Below are 20992 nucleotides of genomic sequence, written 5' to 3' on the forward strand. Positions count from 1 at the left end.
CAAAACTGTTTAGACAGTTTACCGTAATACAGGCATATATTTATTAGATTAATAGCAGTAAAAGCTTATTCAATACAAACGTTAAATGTTTTGAAAATTCTTAGCCAAAATAACGTAACATACGTAAACCTTCGGCAAAGCTCTAGAAGTCTATAGTGTTCAAACATTATATGGCAGCTACATTTAAACGTAACCTAAAAAATCTCACCCCGGCTCTATCAATTTGACCTTGGCTTTCAAGTTACAGCGCAGGTGGCGCTGCAACTCGATTTCTTGTATTGAACTATTAAGCGAAAATCGACCATATCACCATATAGTTAATGCTAATTCTCGCTTGCATCGATACGAGTTTGACAGCTACCTATTCGTACAGTGCATCCAACAAGTGCTGTTTCCAACTGTAAATAAACGCGCAAGCTATACTCACTTTTTCACTATGTAAACAATCGGTTAACGAAATTAAAAAATATGTAAATATTCTTTGGATACTTACTAAACGACCGTCCTTCGGTATAATAGGCTTTTAAAGATCATTATGTTGTAAATAATGAATTATTTACGTTGAATCTTGGTTTGATATCGATAAAGAGAAACCTACTTGCTGGACGCCAATCGTTTGTTTGTTGACATTAGTACGTCAAATAGTTGTCTTGCAAAGCGCGTAGGGTGCCGCATCTCGCATTTTTAACTTAAATTAACGCGTAAAATATACACACAGTGAGAAGAATCTTGTGTATAGTGGACACTATAAGCAAATAAAAGAGTACCTACTATGAACTACGGTGTTGGTGAATGAACAAAAAGAGCGGGGAAAATCAGTGCCAGTGACGATATTATATTGCTATTTATAGACGGTCCTATAGAGTGATCGTGTTTACTAGCTCAATAACGTGTCGTGTTTCGTATTAAGGATTCCAATTGGACTTTATCGGCGGGAATATCAATGTTTGTACTCTATTCTTTTGTTGCTTTTTAATTATTGCATAGAAAAACGAGCCGCCGAAACTAGTTTGACAGCTCACAGATACACACATGCAAAAGATTTGTTCGCGCATGTGTGCACGAATCGAGCAGTGATGTGAAATACTCGGGCTTATCGATTAGCTAGATAATTTCAAGGTCACTCTGTACCTAGATATAAAGGTCCCGTTTTATAAAAATACAATTAGAATGGTCGAGTATTGTTGAAGTTGAATCATAAATAATACAAGACTAATTGATGATTTATAATAAATGATAAAATGGATTCTGCTCCGATGAATTTAAAAGATAATGAAGATGCGATGCGCAGTGCATCAACTTCGAGCTCAAACCAACTTTTTATGTCTGAAAGCTTAGATTTACCAGATGATACGTTCCGTATGAGCTTAGACTGCATATCGGCTATTGGAGAAAATGTTACAATAGGAGAAAGAGATCCATCTATTGATAATATAACAAATAATATGGTTACTGAACCTTTCACTCCCTGCAATACACCTTTGGAGGAGATAGATACTACTTTGACACCAGCAAAAATAAAGTCGCCGCCTATTAAGGTTGATACTCCTCAACGCTCTGACGATTCAAACCCAAGTGGTTCGAAGTCGCACAATTCACTACCGTTATCACTACCCAAAGTTACTATAGACGATGGGTTTCTAAGACTGTCGCCGGAAAGAGATTTAGCTGATGATAATGTAACAGACAATATGATTATTGAAACGGAAACTCCTTGTAATACACCTCTCGAGCTTGAGACGATTCTGACACCATCAAAAACTATGTCGCCGCCTATTAATATTGAAACTCCTAAATGGTCTGACGAATTAAAGCAAAGTGCTATAGATGACGGATTTTTTAAAACGTCTGCAAAAAGAGATGTTTCTAACGATAATGTAACTGAACCGGAAACTCCTTGTCATGAACCTCTCGAGGCTGAAAATACTCTGACACCAACAAAAACAATGTCGCCACCTATTAATTTTGATACTCCTAAACGCTCTGACGATTCTAAACAATATGCTTCCAAGTCGCGAAACTTACTGCCGCTATCACTACCCAAAGATTCCAAAGATGACGGATTTGGTAAACAGTCTTTAGAAATAATGTCTAATGATAATATAACAAACAATATGGTTACTGAACCACTTACTCCTTGCAATACACCTCTTGAGGTCGAAGCGAATGTGACACCAACAAGAACGATGTCCCCGCCTGTAAACGTTGATACTCCTAAAAGCTCTGACGATTCAAAAGGAAGTGATTTCAAGCCGCACAATTTACTAAAGCTATCGCTAACCAAAAATATAGATGACAGATTTGTAAAACCGTCTCCGGTCGCAGACCTCATGTCTCCAGCAAAAATGTTACAATTTGAAATTGATATAGCGAATAGTTCTACTCCAACGATGAAGAGAGCCGCTATAGACTTTAACTTTTTCAATGAAAACAGCTTTGAAGAGTATTTCGTTGATGTACCACAAGTCAAAGAAATAAAGGCAGATACAGACACAAAAGTTTATAAAGAAACGCCGGTTATCGTGAAAGCTAGCACCGTTCGACATGAAATAGGATATGGTAAGTTTAATCTAATTTAAATCATTTCCACTATCTTTTTCATCTAATGAGGTAATTAATAATTCTATAAGTAAACAAATAACACTAATACTATTTTTATGAAAGAACAGCAAGACTCGACGGAAGTTAGTCATGTTAAAATATAATAAGAAGCCTTTTGAAATTTTGGTACCTATTTAAGTCAAGCAACCAGTTGTACCTACATCATATTCTAAATATTATGTATGTACAACATTTGCATATATAATTGTACTTCTCAAAACAACTTAACACAGTGCTTAAAGAAAGTTCTGCAGTAAAACTTGACTGATCTAGTGATAACCGTGCGAAAAATCCATATCGTGTAGCTCTAGGTTTTGACTAGCCCCAGTGCAAATGTTGTACGTTGCTTCTATTAATAATTTTTTTTTTTTTCTGGTATTTATAAGTAATTTATTTTTAAATACATTATAAGTAGTTTTAAACTTATTCCAGTTATTGAAACTCTCTAAAATCTGTAACGTACATGAACCCGATGAAAATACAAAATTACGATGTTAATTAGATTCTGATGTTGGAGCCAAAAATTGGTCATGGCCTTGGGGATCTCCGTACCTTCTGCTCCTTAAAGCGGGTCTTGATGAGTAGAGGCTGACTTTGGTAATCTGTGTTTAATTATAGAATCAAAAATGCGACCGTTTCTGGAGCTATTGAAAGCTTGTAATTAAATACAAAAATTATAAACAATGTTAATGCAGCATTTGTTTTCTATGCGCTAAAATATTTGTACTTGTAAAATGGTATATCATTTCATAACCGGAAAGTGTCTGATTAATATTCAAATAATTACAATTATGCACCGAAATATTTTAAAATGGGAATTTGTATTGATTCAAACGTGTTTGTGTTGACAATCAGTTTATTACTAAGAATCGAGTAGAGTAGATTTAACTTATCGTATCTTATTGTTATATAAACAGTTGTTGTATATGTTGCTAACATACTGTTTATTTTAGCACTACTTTGCTGTATCTGTTCTATATACTTATCAAATGGCAAAGCTTAACTTTGCCCTTAAGCGGGTGCAGTTTTTCGTTTCATGTTCTTTTGAATTTTTTCAATCATATAACTTTTTCCGAAAAAGCGAGGTGTCCATTCTGAGGGCTAAATAGTAAATTCTCCCGGTCGAAGATAAGCTTCTCAAGACTCTAGCCAAAACGTTGCAATCACGTAGTAAAACCGAACATAGACCAAATAAAAATTTTTACGTTTCCATATTATCTTATGGAAGAATAAGTACAAATACAGAAAACTATAATATTTTAATACGGTAATAGTTTGATCATCGTTGTGCATACTATGAATGTTAAATACCCTTAGCAATAAAAAATATCTGAAGGCTAATTTATCTGTCTGGCATTTGAAACTGAGATGCCTTGGCTTCACTCTAAGTTATCACTAGGCCATTAAAGCGTACTATCATACCTAGAGGTTATTTAGCGAATTACATGTTTAGGTAGGTAAACATTATCACTTTGCAATTATGACAGTTTTTGATTTTCCTCAATGATAATGATTAAAAAGTTTAAATGTACTACATACCTAAACAATTTCGAGTGGTACCTACCATACTCGAAGGGCGCAAACAGGACCCTATTAGCCTCCGCTGTCTATTTGTCCGTCCATCCGCCTGTGTGTCAGCGGGCTTCATTTCATAAACCGAATAGGTAGGCAGAGAGTTGAAATATTTACCAAATGTGTATCACTTCTATTGCTTCTATACTAACCAATAATAATAAATAAATTAAGTGTCCCATATAAAGGAAAAAGATAAGTATTAATCTAGATGCAACTGATATGAATTTTTTTTTTGGAATATAAAAAAAAAAGGATAAACTTAAAATAATAGCACTGTATATTAATATAACAAGCTTGGAATAAACGCGATTTTATCCTACGATAAAATGTACCAAAGTAATTTAAAATTTTTTGTTTATTTTCCTGTTGACTTTATTGGCCTGAAATAGGAAGAGTAGGATTTATCTAGTTTTATGTGGACGTTAAAACCTAGTTCTTCGGATCGAGGTCTAGACCTTGACCGGAATAACGCTAGACCTACATCGCGAGCCGCGGCCTATGCTTTGAATCTACTACCTTTAATTTTATAAAGTTAATTATTGCGTTTTACCAATGCCAAATAAATATTTAGGTACTCCGCTTTATTGCGATGCAATTTGGATAAACATTAGGAACCTACCTAGATATATATAACCTAACATCTAGAGAGATTTAATATTTCATTATTATGCGTTTTTTTTTTTATCATAAATGGTTCATTTGCTTGCTAAAAGCTTGTGGTTTGCTTTAGGCAAATTAAAATTCAGGTCAATCTCGCGTTTTATTAAAATGAGTTGGAATAAATTTACTCCAGCATTTAAATGTGACTATGGTTTCGAACCGCAAAAGTTTCATATCAATCGATATGTGACACGCTAACAAAGAAGTAAACAGACAAACTATTGAAATTTTATTATAGAAATGATTAGAGTAGGCTGATAAGAGTATATAGTGCATTTTCTGGAAACAATGCATACCTACATATTTTCACGTACGGTACCTACTTCTTAAGTAGGTACTTTACTTTTGTTGATCAAAGAATATCTATTAAACTGCTTGCGTTTTAAAACGGTTGGTTGCTACGTGACTTTTCTTTTTATTCAAAAGCGAAGGCCGCCTGTACTTCCGTGTCTTCAATGATACACAGTTATTGCCAGATATTAATTCGTAACGTTTATACATTTTTTAAACAGTAGGCTACTGCACAAACTTATTCTTGTTTCAATGTGTAATGTAAGGACTCTTAATTTGATTGCTAAATGATAGGTATACATTAGTCCCCAATCTTTGTCGCAGCCTTGAACTACGCGCAAGAAACGGGGTCCAAACCTGGTATGGAAGCTGGCATAGCGACACACGGCCATTTTTTTTTTTCAAAATAACGGCGATCGATTAATGTACACCATACAGCGGGTACGGGGACGAAAAATGTTAAGTACCATAGTACCCCAAAGTGTCCCTTTACGGAGTTATTTGCATTTAAAGAAGCGCTTAAGTAGATAAAAATTTAAAGATTGTTAAACTTTAAAATGATGTTGGAAAAGTGCAATCTGCTGAGTTTCTTGCCGAACCGGTGGTAGAGTCACTACAAACAGACTGACTTGACTTTTCAAAAGTGCTTATTAATTAGGCCTACTTGAAATTAATGAATTTTGAATTTGATAAATAATTTATTAATTGTAGTAGGTAATTAGATCCTTAATCATAGCATCTCGTGCTTCTTGTAGTATGTAATGTACCTACCCTCTTCCAATCAAAACAAAAGTAATAATAATCACAAAACGATTATTTAGATACAATCTGACGCCTTAAGAAACGTAATAGGTAAGTCTATTTTTATTGACTGTCGTTGTTCTCATATGTCTGTTTTACCTCCAAATATCTTGGTAATGTGACACTTTGGCGTACTATGCCCTTTACCCATATATACACCATTTTCATCGTGCGTCGCTTTGACAGATTCAATCCCTTCCTCAGAGAAACTGTACATATTCCTGGTGCTATCTGTGGGGCGGCTCAAAGGTATGCAGACTACTTTCTTCTGCACACCCTGCACAACACACTTCTCTCTTCAGGTTGGCTTCTCTCTTCAGGTTGGCTTCTCTCTTCAGGTTGGCGGAAAAGTTTGGGAGGAAGTTTTGATTTTTTTTTTCCAATTGGTTGACGCCATTTTGACACTGTAACTTAGCTTGTAATAAGAATGAAGGAGGCCAAGGAAATAAAATAATAATTACTAAAAATACCGTATTATTATTTCCAGAGACACTCTTATGGCATGTGTGTCGCTTCTAAGTTCTAATGGGGACAAAATGTAAGCTATCCCCATTACAAATTATGGGAACGGCCAGTCGACGGCCGATTGGCGCAGTGGGCAGCGACCCTGCTTTCTGAGTTCAAGGCCGTGGGTTCGATTCCCACAACTGGAAAATGTTTGTGTGATGAGCATGAATGTTTTTCAGTGTCTGGGTGTTTATATTATAAGTATTTATGTATTTTATTCATAAAAATATTTATCAGTCACCTTAGTACCCATAACACAAGCTACGCTTACTTTGGGGCTAGATGGCGATGTGTGTATTGTGGTAGTATATTTATTATTTATTATATTATAGTGTGTTAATAAAAAAGTGTATTATCAGAATTTCACACTGCTCTAGTAGGTATTTATACAAAATCCCCATCAACACTTCACTGCTTTAACAGTTCACTACTAGACAAAAGCCCTCTACTATCGCTAGAGTTTACCCACAATCACCTCGCTGTGCGCAGACGGGTTGGTGATCGCAGTAGATGGTAATAGTACCTAGCACAGAGGTCGCCGCTGCCCACACTCGATTTATTCCCTTATTCGCCTCGTACGACACCCGCGGGAATAAGCGTGGTGACACTGTATTCTGAACTGCCGTCACCACACGGCATGGCACGTACAGGAAATGCTCAAACTCAAAATCACCATTAAGACACTCAAAAACCTTTCATTTTAATTTTTTTATAGATAGATAACCACTTAGTTATAATGGATTATTTTGCTTGTTTTTTGAATAATGACAGTAATATTAGAGACGCTTTATTGGCGATACAAATCTAAACACACCTAAGTAGGTACCTAGGAAACGTCGACTTAACAGCTAATAAGAAATCTTTTAATAATTGCCTTATTGGTAAATGCGTATAGCTAAATATTGCCATGCAATAATTTAGTTTCTAACCGCACCTAATTAAATGAGTTAACTAGCTTTCACTTGCAACCTCATAATGTTTATAAATTATGAATAGGTATGTGTTAACATGTAAAAGTATTGTTAATGTTTAATACATCTATTTTGGTAAACTGTTGTCAAATTATTATTTGACTTAGAACTGGTTGTTAAATCACCAAATTTGGTTTAATAGGTTCTCTCTAAGGAATAAAGTAGCTCATTCACGGCCCATACAAAAAATACCAAAAATGTGAAAGCGCTGGCCAAAAAAAAAAGTAATTCCTTCGATAGGTCGTATTATTCTAAACATTTTATATTAATACAGCCAAACTGTAAGAACTACCAGGAAAGATATTGTAGTTTGAAAATCTTGTTCTTTTATAATTCTAAGAGTTTCGGTCAAAGAAGTATGACGCTATTATGATGAAGAAGAGGCAATAAGACCTCCAGCAGAAGGTGTAGAAGATGTACCAGTAAGATAAGAGGAGGCGTAATTGTAGATACTTTTTTTTTGTAAATAAAAAAAACCATTTTTAATACAGCTTTCCATTTTTGTGCCGTTTTAATAAGAATAAATCCATATTTTCAAACTTCAATATCAGCATGTAGCAAAAATGTAGAATAATAGCCTCATCGTAATAATTACTTAAATTTTGGTATGTTTTGAATGATCGCCTTTGATTATTCGGCGCCGCCGCCCATCCTCCCTACGACATATGTGGCCCGCCCAGCTCCATTTCAGGGCCGCTCTTGGAGCGACGTCATTGATATCAGTTCGGTTTCTGATCTCTACGTTGGGAACCCTATCTAATAGAGAAAATGAGAAGTTTCATCATCATCATCATCACCTCAACCAATTGACGTGACAAGTGCCGGTATAACCACTTCAAATTTGCTAGACTGAATAAATGGTACAGACCAATATCGGGCAGCGGCGACACGGTGCTATCAGTCTAGCCCTGCGATGGCCAACCGGCCAGCCCAGCTTGGTCATCACCGGGCAAATCTTTGTATGGATGGAGAAAAGATAAGAAGTTTACGCTGCATTTATTAAAGAATAACAAAAAAGTTAGTGTATCTGAAGTATTATGATGAGTTGGTTGATGGCACTGAAGCTGAAATACAAGGTTTCTTAGTTTAGCTTCAGAAGCTTGTTGTAATGTAATTTTTTAAGATTTCATGGATGCCCCATCCTATAAAATAAGAAATGTTTTTACTATATTGTTTAGACTTAAGATTTTTGGAAATAAACATTATTATTATATTATTATTATTATATTATAGTTATTCTTTACAACATTTTTATCACCCGTGAACAAAAAAAAGACATCGCACGGAGAAAGAAAATTGGCATACGAATTTAATTAAAACCATAGGACCTGTGCAATATGGGATATCAAATTTTATTTTAGTCACAGTAGAGTTTGATACTGGAACTAGATGACACAAACAATTACAATATTACTATTACGTGGCGCAATAGCTGTTTATATTTTGACCGCGTGAGTCATCAGCGTCCAAGAAAAACCGTTAAGGCAACAGTTATGAAATTTTAGGACAGCGAGCTCCTTTTGTAGATCAGAATGTGATTTTTAAGGTCCACTTTCAAAAAGTAAAACTTTGTTCATGGATGATCCGAAGTTTTTAATTTCATTAATCATTACCTAAAGTTGGTGTATGATTACTAAAAACTTCATACAATGTTTGAGATAAACTGCAACTCCAGTCAAATAAAGATAAATAATATAGTAATAAAAATTTTACTTTGTTTCTATATATAGCACCATACTTTGTAACTTTATTTTGATACTGAATTATTTTAAACGACAGCTTTACTTAGACTCGCACTTACTACCTAAGACATCACTGAAAATAGAAGAAAAATTATATAGTTTCGTGGAACCTTATCGAAAATAAATTAGGTGAATAATTTTACGTTTAGTAACTACTATTTATTGTATTAAACAAACCTACATATTGCCTACCTATACAAATTAATAGTAACTTTTCTTGAAACTAGCTTGAAGTTTTTTACGTTAAATATACACTATGTATAGGTATACATACGATAAACAATTTGTAACTGTGACATCCCTAAGGATAAATCGAAAAAGTTTAGTATTATTTTTGTTTTGTATATAAAAAAAAGATATAAAAGGGAATATTTATTATTATCTTAATAATGACTATGGTTTGTTAATGTATTAACGTTATTCAAAGAATTACGCAGGAGTAATTATTGAATAAAATATCACAATCCCTTTTTTAATTCGAACACCGCAAAGAATCTAGAAAGAGATGTAAAATAGTTTCTACTTTCGTTACGCTCTTGCATTGTCTGTCTCCTTCTACTTGATAGATAAGCAATACCTTTGTCTCGCTTTGTTTACGTCCATGAAATGTTGACTTGATAGCGTATGTAAAATTTTTAGATAATCAATAGAACGTGTCAGTATTATATTATATTGGGATTTTTGGGCTACAGCAATATATCTCACAATTCAGTTTAGTAAAACAGTAATTAAGTTAAATGGTATTGTGTTTTAAAAAAAAGAGCTTGTTGAACTCTCCCAGGGTTCCGTTATCCGCATCTCGGCTAAAAATTAAACACTAAATAATATAGAAATTATTAAGCTCTAGCAAATTAACAATTTTCTTTTAAGTTTATTTATATTTATATGCTATGCTTATTTATATTTTATAAAGTTCATTTCAATTTCAAACATCCACTGCATCAGCTGGTATGACTAGCTGCATTAAATGTTTCATTTCAAAAGTTGTTGATTATTATGCCTCGTAAAGACCCTAATCATATTGTCTACATTATATACTAATACACAATTTAGTGAGTAAATAAGGATAGCTAAAGTAGCCTATAAATGTTGAAATTGCTAAAAAGTGCCGATATAATTCGGCGGTGGTGATAGCCTTGTGGTTAACACTTTGGCATCGAGTTTGATCGCCAGCACGCACCTGTAAATTTCAGAGCTATGTGCGTTTCAAGTTATTAATTATCACTTTCTTTAACGGTGTCGAATAAAATCGTCGGGAAACCTGCCTGCCTAAGAGTTTCGATAATTTTCTCCAAAGCCTGAACACACATTTGCACATGAGTAGAGTAGTTGTCTACGCTAAACCCTTCTTATTCTGACCCTTATGCTGTATTTTGATCATCATTATCAACTTATTTCTGGTTTATAATTATGATTGATACAATACATAGTGTCAATATTATTTAAATAAATCGAGTTTGCCACAATGTTTTAAGGAAATAGTAAACTGCCAGTTCAAAATTAGTTAAGGTTTTTGCTGATTTATTTTTACACTCGAACTAACTGTCTAAGGCAAGTGATGAGGGTAACGTAATTTTACCGTACGGTTATACCATAACCACAGGTATTCTGGGCGGAACTGGCAACAGCGGTGTTGCTATGTGAAAAGAAAAATTGTTTTAAAAAGATTTTAAATCAATTTTATTGCAATGTTAAATTATTGCAATATAATATATCGAATATAAATATCATCACTTCTTTCACAAGTTTATTTTAGCCGAGACACATACTAGATGAGAGAAAACAAACACACAAGTTGCACTAAAAATATTTTTGAAGATACCTTTTTGCTCATGGTTTTATCTGTAAATATTACTTGTACTGCCTGGCCTCGTAAATTGTATCGTAGTGGGGGCAGCGCCTCTCGCACGTCGCACGGTTTCTATTTTGCGTTTCTCGGATTCAATTTAGTTTAGTTAGTTACTTTATCGCGCTGGGTGACGCTTCATTCGCGCTAACATTTTTTAATTTATACACTCATGTAGTGATAAGGGTAGATTTTTTAGACAAAACATAACAGTTTAGTGGTAGTGAAAGGTTATAAATACGAACTGTACAGTGTCAAATGGACTTTACCAAAAGTGTAGTGAATTTTTATAAGGCACCGAGCGTTTGGATTTTTGTGAACGACAACGTGCTACAAAATAAAGGAAATAGGCTGTGATTATCGCTGAAATACGAAAGAGGAATAAGCGTTTGACGTTTCAATTTCAACAGAGCGAAAGTAGTCGCGAGTGACAATCTACGTTGCTAAATCACGGAGGCGCTTCTGCCCATAAACAAAGTACGTTTATGGTGGATTTTTAAATCGGTCGGGTAAAATTGCGGGGCGCCCTCTGTAGTTTCGGTGTCACTTGAACTTTGCGCGATTCATTGCAGGTACAAGACATTAGACAATTATGTTCCTGATTATTACGTGTCGTGGATACTTTCGCTGAGGATTTTTGGTGTATAGCTATTGTTTGGTTACGGTCTGCCGCCGTGTTTGGTGACGCGGTGGCGTTCTTTGGTCTGGTTCTACATGGTTCTGGAGGGTTGAGCCATGGCGACAGCAGAGATGAGCCTGCCTGACAAGAAGCCTGAGCACGAGTCCGGGTACTACGAAGGCAGCGATCAGGAGGGCAGCATGGAGTGCGGGTGCCCTTCACCAGTCAGTTCTCGCAACTCCTCCCACTCCACCAAGCTAAAGAGAAGGCACAGCGCTCACAAACACAAAAAGGTGCCCACCAAGAAGTTGAAAACTGATCAGCCGGTCAACGGACACAATATTCACCATATAGACAAAAGTGTGGAAATCGTAGAGTATACAGTGTCAGTGAATAAGAAAGTGGAGGAGCCTGTACCCGGTCCCAGCAAGCGGAGCAGCTCCGTAGAGTTGATAGGTGGTACAGTGCCCGCTCCGGCCAGGGATTCCGTGGATTGGAATTTGGTTGAGGCTAGTAAAATTAGGAAACGGAGCAAAGGTCAGTATTTTATTTCTTTTACAAATATGTGGTTAGTTATTTTAAGTTTTCCGTTGAAATGAAGATGGTTTGTAATTCCTATAGTTAATAATAAAATATAAATTAAAATAAGATGTGCTTTAGCAATAGAGCAAATACTGCTCATTAATAAATTGTAAACATTATAAGATAACTGGCTGTTCACAAATCCTGCTACTAAAAAATTGGTGCTACCTACTTGCTATCTTTACATCTAACTCTATGCCAAAATCAAGTTGACTGGTTGATAAGTAAGGACATTAAATCAGGACAAACAAACACACTTTTGAAATTTAAAATATGTTATAATATATGCATGTAAAAAGATAATTAGCAAAATTATTAGCATCAACTTACATTATGTTAAAAAAACATATATTGAATATATTATCTAACTCTCTATAGTATACTAATCACTATGTAACTTTTGAAGCTAAGAGAAATGTTTAAGCACAATAATCCACAATTTAAATAGTCTAGCACAAAAACTGAATTGCATGAAGCCTTGTCTCTTGGAAAGCACTAACTGTGAAGACTGCTGAATGAATATGGCTTAAATTTTCGGTAATAGGTATAGATTCCCCCAGGAAGGGGTTACAAATGAATATTGAGGCCATGTGTATAGACCCTGGTTGAGTTATCTTCACAAAAACGATGGAACCTGTGAGGATTCAAGCAGCCAGTGGTTATATGGAAATATTACAGCCTTGTGTATTTTTGTATTCATAAACACTGTTAAATAGTTGGAAATTAATCTACCTGCTATTCCAAAATAGCTATCAGAAATTTCATGTATTTTTATGTATTACAAAAGAGATGGCAATAAGAATGAAAAAACCTGATAGCCACTAGGTATCTATCTTAGAGACACCTGCAATAATTGGTTGTACAAAATTTGCATTTGGCCACATATTAATAGTTGCTAATAATTGTTGTACAGTAATTGTTATTTAATAGCATTCCAATAGTTCTCTTGAATCTACAATTAAATGTTCTTATCTAAATGAACCTTGCAATTATTCATTGTAAAGTCATCTTGTAATATCAGTTCATATTTGAAATTTTTTATATGATTGAAGAAATTATAAAGAGATTTTAGAATACTATAGCATATTAAGCTTAATGTAAATTGCATAAATAAACCATGATAAACACCATGCACATAAGTGCGTGCAATAGGCCTGTTTGAAAAGAGCATCAATACAACAATCAAAGAACCAAATCAAGTAATTATTGTTTCAACTAAATGGTTGAAACATTTAACTAACAGTAATCTTAGAAAACTTGATTATGTATATAGTTACATGTAATAAAATCATATCTAATTACATTGTAAACTGGACCAGCTACTTTGTTAATGAATGTAGATATTATAATATACATTAAAAAAAAACTTGAATGTCAAGCGCCAAACAAATGAAAAGATAATTAACTTTTCTGTGTAATTAGGAAATGAGGAAGTTATGATTCAGGATAACTAACTGTCAGTGTGTTGTAAGATTTGTACTTTTGTCATGTTTTAAGATCAGTCCTTGTTACTATCTTAATTAATGGATAAACACTAAACTACAGTCTTGTTTTGCTAGGGTCCAGCAGCTAACTGATTCTTGCTTGATAAGGTTGGTGAACCTAAGATAGTTAACATAATTCTTGTTTTTGGATTTCATTTCTGCCAACTGGGCACAAGACACTGCCAATGTTCTGCAGATGGAGAAGGGACAAAGGAGTTTTAAAAGCAATTGTCATTCAGTGAAATTGAATTCTCTTCACTAAAACAACCTACAATCACCAGATAAGTTTCAAGTCCTATAGTCCTGTGTAAGAACAAGTCCAATTATCTAACAAAGAGGTAAGTAATGTAGGGAGTGTTACTTACCTGTGTAAGGTAAGACTCCCTGTGTTACATTATTACCACTAACACAGATCTGCCTGTGTCACAGTTGCATATTCCCTTAAAACCACCTGTTGCTTTTGTTAACCTAACATCACTCCTATATATTTATTAGTATAACTACACCCTCGTTACAGAGATTTGTAAGGTATTTTCCTTACCTTCTAGTTCCCAGTGATCAACCATGAAGTCCCCTCACTGCATTGGGCAGAATTATGAGAGGTTTAAAATTAAAAGTCAATATCCTGAAATTGACTACCAGTGATAAATATGATTTATTTGGTGTTTTATTTGAACTCCCTGTTTTGATTGTTAAAAAAGTTTTGATTGCCTGTTATTCCACCCATTAGTCAATCCTTTCCTTGTGTAAGTTAAAAATTTATTTGTTTTATGTAGGCCTACCATAAAGTTCAGTTATCTTCTAAGAGAAACTGGTTGGAAAAATCTCTCGGAGTCTTTAGCCCTAAGCACCACCAGATTTTCAAGAATGCAAAGAAATACTATACAATATAGTAACTTTAGCAAGAATGTCAAATCTGTCTTTTTGTATTGATATCTGAGTGTTCTGACCTGGGATCAGAAAGCATTTCAACCGAACCGAAGCCAACAGGAAACTCAGCAGTTACCGTTTTTTAAAATGAACACATTTTTACATTGTTTCTATCCCTCTATGCTCAGATTGGTGTAGGTGTCACAACCCTCTCTACACTTTCTATAAAATTAAGTCACTAATCCAACCTTTTTTTATTTGTCCCATAAAATTGTGTCTATGACAGCCTCTTCACCTTAAATATTACAATTATTTAGTGCCTAGGTGATTTTATCCCTAGTTATAATAATTTTCACTTTTATGTTACTTCGTACAAATTAATGAACCCGGCGCTGCAATTTATAGAATGTGTTTGTTGCATGCACTGTGAAGTGTTGCTCTGTTTATAGGTAATAGGTTTTCCAATTACCATCAGGTGAGTAACCTGCTTGGTCCATGAATTATGAATGTTTAAAGAAAAGTTTAGAGACTACCGTACAACAGAATTGGCAGCAATGTAGAATAATCAAAAAAAAAAGCTCATTAAATATTTAAAAACTCATAGGGTCTTACAAATAATTGTATTACATTTCAAATGTCTTTACTTTTGTCAAATGGGAATAGGAAATAAGTAATAGATATAACAACTATAAATATATTTATATTTTCAATGTTTACAAACTACCATAATAAAATTAGGTTTAACTATCCTGTTTAGAATATAAATAAATATATTTATTCCACGTTCATTTTTAAGGACCAAAGGGCTACATAATGCCATCCTGTTCCGCTAGGAGCATTGGGAAAGGGACAGCACTATTATATATATATGTCCTGTAATTTTTGACAGCAATGTAGAATAATCAGAACCTCACTAAATATCTCAAACTCATAGGGTCCTTTGAAATGTGAGAATGTGACAAAAGACTGAATAACTAATCCAACATTATTCCACGTTTAGTTGTAAGCCTTATAGTGTTATTGAAACTAAGCTATAATTTTACCCACCTTGTCCTTTGTTGTACTACTTAAATGATAACAACTAAACAAGTAGAGGTTGTTGCTTATCATTATCAACGATATGATAACTGTCAAGGGGTTCATGACCTTGTTACATTTAAACAATACAAGTTTCAACAGGCATCTTGGAGTAATTTTGGCATGTACTACCAACATTAATCTAGGCATTTAAGACTGTTGGAGTTGGAAAGCACACCCTTGTTATAGATGGGCCTTTGACATTGCTTTGGGGTATCAGGTACCAAGTATGTATCACCTATAATTGATTTGTATTATATTTGTTAACGGTAGATACCTTTAAAAATGTTTTAGTAAATATTTATTTGATTAATAAGCGATTATTATCAGTCTAAACACAATCAATTCAAGGTAATAGGAAATGAAAAGCCACCTACAAAATTACCAATTTGAATTTTCTTAATCTCTCTTTCTACAACTCACTAGCATTGGTTAAGTTATTTTTCATATCTTTATTACAATAATAGATAATAGTAATTCAGTGAAAACAAAATATAAAGACAAAAATGTCCACCACGAGAAATCACACACCTTTGTCGGTAGGGAGGTCATTAGTCACGGTCAAACCGGAACAGACCAGAGAAAATTAAGAAATTATTTATTCCCAAATACTGCCCCAGCTGGGGTTCGAACCTTGGACCTCCCACTCTACGACCACAGAGGTCAACGCTGCGTCAGGGAGGTCTTCGAAAGGGGGGGTAGAAAAAGTCGCCTAGTGTGGGGTCCACAGGTTATCAATAATAAGAGGCAAATATCAATATAATGTGCATTTAGCTTTTCCAATATGTTCACCAATTTATGTGAAATTGTTTTACTTTTTGTGTTGTATTTCTTTTTCTTTCTACTGTTGTATTGATATTCTGTGTAAGATTTTTCATCCAATAAATTATTATTATTAAAAAAAAAAAACAACAACCTAACGTTTTTGCGTTTGCTATGCTGATATTGTGTGGTTATTTTTTTAACAAAATATAAAATTACATTTTACTTTATATCCAAAACTATAGTTAGTGATTGTAAACCATAGCACTGATAACGCGTCGTGTTATCGCGGTCTGCGCCAAGGACTCTATTCAAAGACATCGTTCCCACAGTAACTATAGGTACCCTATATCAATAATTTTAGACTGATTATTTTAAATGATTGAATGAGTAAACTTTTAATAGGTAGGTATTGCACCACACAGAAAATTTTGCAAAAACGCAAATAAGTTTAATTTTTTTTCTCACTATTTCTACACAATTACAAGTTAAGGAAAAAAACGTGTGTGTACTTCTGTATACGCGTTAGAAGTTACAGTTCTTTGGCGTAACAAGTCAACAATCTTTTAAAAAAAATATCTTTCGCCTTATTCTAAAACGCCTTCGCCTTCGCCTTTGTAGAAAAAACGACACTAACAACAGAAAAAAGGTAATAATAATACATTGAAAGTTATATTATATAAAGCATTATCTAGTAATCTCATAATCGGACAACCAAGTTTCACTCAACATTAAAATTTAGGATTCTTGAACAATTGAATAAATTAAATCCCAGACCTTGACAATTGAAACTGTCACTGTCAAACCTTGTAGCTAACTCCAGGGTGTCGGTTTTTTGTTACGGTGCGCGCGCGCATCGTTAAAAATTTACTCTAATCATTTTTCACTAACGCGCCAAAGGAAGTATAACTTCAAAAAAAAAATTAGAAACACAAAAACGGTGGTAGGTACACAAATCAGACGGTGGCAAAAACTATAACAGTTATCTTCCATTCTTGATACCTAGTCACTTACGCTATTAAGGGTATCTCTATAAAAGCAGGAACAAAAACCGACGCAGTCGCGTGGTGTAGCTAGTGGGAACTAAACTTTCTTAAATAGGCACTAAAAAGTCAGGTCACAGCGATTATAATGGTAGTAGTACCAGACTGTAGGTACCAGAACAACTAATTTCAGAGGTGAAAGTAACTTTCGCAAAGAATATAATTGGTATACGTTTTTATGTTATCGGTATTATAACGATATCGATCATGGTGACTTCACTATTTCTATGTAGTTAATTAAATATATGTCGTGACCTTTACAACAGTTTTGAATTTGTAGCTGATATGTATATGATATTGCGTTTATTTTGACACCGATTGGCGCAGTGGGCAGCGACTCTGCTTTCTGAGTCCATGGCCGTGGGTTCGATTCCCAATACTGGAAAATGTTTGTGCGATGAACATTAATGTTTTTTTATATTTTATTTTTTATTTATCTTAGGTAGGTACATGTACAAGTAAAGTTATTATAATAATTATACAAACAAATGCGTACCTCACAACTTATATTGGTGCGTATGTAATAAATGTATACATGTAATGGTGCAATTAAAAATCTACTGTCCCTGATTTAGGTAAAAACCTGTATTAGAGGCGACAGTGCTCTCCTTAATTTGTTGTCTCGATGATTGAGTGTATGATTGTGCGTGTGTGAGTTTGCGTCGCGTAGGTACTTGTACTCGCGTATATGTTTGCTTATACGAGATAATTATTATATTAAATTATATATACACATATAAATTTGTTTTGCAGGTGTGTGTGTGTTTGTATGTGTATTTGTGTGTGTTTATGTATGTGTGTTAGAGTTTTACAAATTGATTAGATTTATTGAATAGATTTATGCAGTGTCTGGGTGTTTATCTGTATCTTATAAGTATTATATTTTTTATAAAAATTTTCATCAGTTATCTTAGTACCCATAACACAAGCTACGCTTACCTTGGGGCTAGATGGCGATGTGTGTATATATATTAGTAGTATTTATGTATTTATTTACTTCATAAATGAAACTAGTAGACCCGGCCACTCGTTCTTTAGGTTTTCTTGTATTTCGTTCCAATTTTTAGGGACCTACTATTGGTATTATTAAGGATTGTTAAAGATAAAGAATGATGAAAAGTTTCAAATTAAGCTTCAAAGGATACAAAATGTATAATTTTTAATGAATTAGTTCGATAACGCTGATTTTACACTGAGAATCATAATTATTTTACGTAATTTACATTTTTAATTAAACGTATTATTTTACTTTGAACATAGCGCCATATTCTCTGATCCCTGAACTACCACTATGCGGGAAAGCATGTCAATCTCTTGCGCTGTGAAAATCAAAACTTTTAATTTTTAGATACATTTTGAGAATATCGTTTGCGAAATTCATTTGTGGGATTGTGTATACGCTTTTATAGTATGTATGATTCCCAAGGTAATTTTCGACCTGCCAATGCATACATACGTTTAAACATGTGTTAAAACACATTTAAATAAATGTACTTATTTTGAATTTTGAATATTTGTTAACTACGATCGCTAATTTAAATGTAATGCTCTTACTTACTTCTTACTTACGTGCGTCGGCGCATTTGTCATTTATCATAATTATATTAGCGGTGAGTGAAATGAAATTTCAATTATACAATCATTTAAATAAGAAGTATGACTTTTGTAAAATATCCAAACATCATATTATAGTCTATAACCGTCCACTGAGGGACTAAAGGCCTCTACCAATAGGGGGTTGACCCATAATCACCACAGAAGAAGAACAGAGGACGCTGCTGCCCGTTGTCAGTTATATTCCCGTGTTATATTGTATGTCATCCGCGGGAAGAGGACGGGTTGTGAAAACTTAATAAATAAATATACTACGACAATACACACATCGCCATCTAGCCCCAAAGTAAGCGTAGCTTGCGTAATGAGTACTAAGATGACTGATGAATATATTGATAAATAATATACGTAAATACTTATAATATACATATAAACACCCAGACACTGAAAAACATTCATGTTCATCACACATAATTTTTCCAGTCGTGGGAATCGAACCCACGGCCTTGGTCTCAGAAAGGAGGGTCGGTGCCCACTGCGCCATTCGGCCGTGTAAACTGTATTCTGATCTGACGTCACCATAAACCCATCTGCCCAGGGTGTCATTACGGACAAACGCTCCCGTTCGGAGAGGCCGAACTCCAGCAAGTCCGTTAAGTCCAGCACTGGACTGTTATAAGCTATTGATGAATCTAAAACACACACTGGTCGTTATACACTAATCTAGTCGCATAGCGTACCAACTGGCAATGCGCAAGTTTTCCTTACTGACAGATTAAAATAATCTCCCCGTGTTCTTCCAGATCATATCGGAACCGCTTTGCATAACTTTATACTGTCCTTTTTACTGCTCTCTCGCTTCTGGTCTGTTCTTACTCTTTCTTCCGTCAGAATCATTTTTTGCCCTAACCTGAGTATTTGTTCATGTTGCCACTTAGCCAACAATGCAGGCTATAAGATTTCGGACGTCTACTTCGTGATTGGTCCACACACATCCACTAAGCTGACCTGTTCCCTGTTCGCTCTCTCTCTCATCTTTTCTGTTGTTTCTCTTTCCTTCCTCCTCACTATTTATACGTAAATGCTTAGGGTCAAAATATCTTCTGTCTATCTTCTTAGACAATGTGCGGGCTATAAGATTTTGGGTGTCCGCCTGACCATTCGTGTCCTGGGCCACAGATCTTAGAGCTTTAGAGTGAGTGGCAGCATACAACAAACCGCAATGGCCGTTGCTTGCCGGTCGGATTGGGATTGGGATTGGGAATGACAGAAGTACATTTTTATTTTGATTACAAACCGTAAACAAAATTATTATTAAGGAAATATTGACTACTATTATGTAAGACACGCGCCCCGCTGAGTAACCGTAACACGAAATAAATAAGCACCGGCGTGTGTTTATTACCAGAATTATAAGAGTTTGGGCCTTAGTCCACCGTGCATACGAATTCGCGGATGACGTTGTAATTTGGGATCTCTTCTCCACCTGTTTGGGATGCATTGTCGGAGAGGAGATCTGAGCGCTGTGGTGGGCTAGTATTGTTGATAATGGTGTTGAACTATGTCTATAGCTTTTTGGGAACTTTTAAGACAGTTTTAAGATTGTTTTCCTTTAGACAAGATTTCGAACTTCCCTTAATGTTTATCCGACTAACTGAAACAGCTAGGAAAGCCTAGTGAGTGGTAAATACGTCGAGTGCACTTTCGGTGGGACCGATTTCGAGCCCCGGCGCGCAGTTCTAACTTTTCGGAGTTACGTGCGTTTTTAGTTTAGTAGCAATTAAATATCATCCACAAGAAAAACATGAGGAAACCGGCATGCCTGAGATTTCTCCATAACGTTCTCAAAAGCGTGTAAAGTGTCTCATTCGTCCTTGAACTACGGTTTTAACCCTTTAATTCGGAGAGGAGACCCGAACCCTTTGGTTCGCTAGTGATGAGTTCAAACTTGTCTATCTCTTTTTGGGAACTTTTAAGATAGATTTAAGTTTGTTTTTATTCAAAATT

General features: G+C 34.8%; 1 protein-coding gene across 2 annotated transcripts in view; it reads left to right on the forward strand.

Annotated features, from left to right (window-relative positions):
* Positions 1 to 653: 653 nt before the first annotated feature.
* Positions 654 to 20992, forward strand: part of LOC120634817 (ribosomal protein S6 kinase alpha-5-like) — a 121504-nt gene continuing 101165 nt past the window's right edge. Inside the window, exon 1 of one of the 2 annotated variants that reach the window (XM_039905639.1) lies at positions 654 to 2559. In XM_039905639.1, coding sequence (XP_039761573.1) covers positions 1242 to 2559 — 1318 coding nt within the window. In that variant the 5' untranslated portion in view covers positions 654 to 1241. Of the gene's footprint in view, positions 2560 to 11051; positions 12151 to 20992 lie in introns of those variants that run through there. The other variant, XM_039905640.1, reaches the window with a different exon arrangement.

This window comes from Pararge aegeria, chromosome 25 (assembly GCF_905163445.1).
Source record: "Pararge aegeria chromosome 25, ilParAegt1.1, whole genome shotgun sequence".
NCBI lineage: Eukaryota > Metazoa > Arthropoda > Insecta > Lepidoptera > Nymphalidae > Pararge > Pararge aegeria.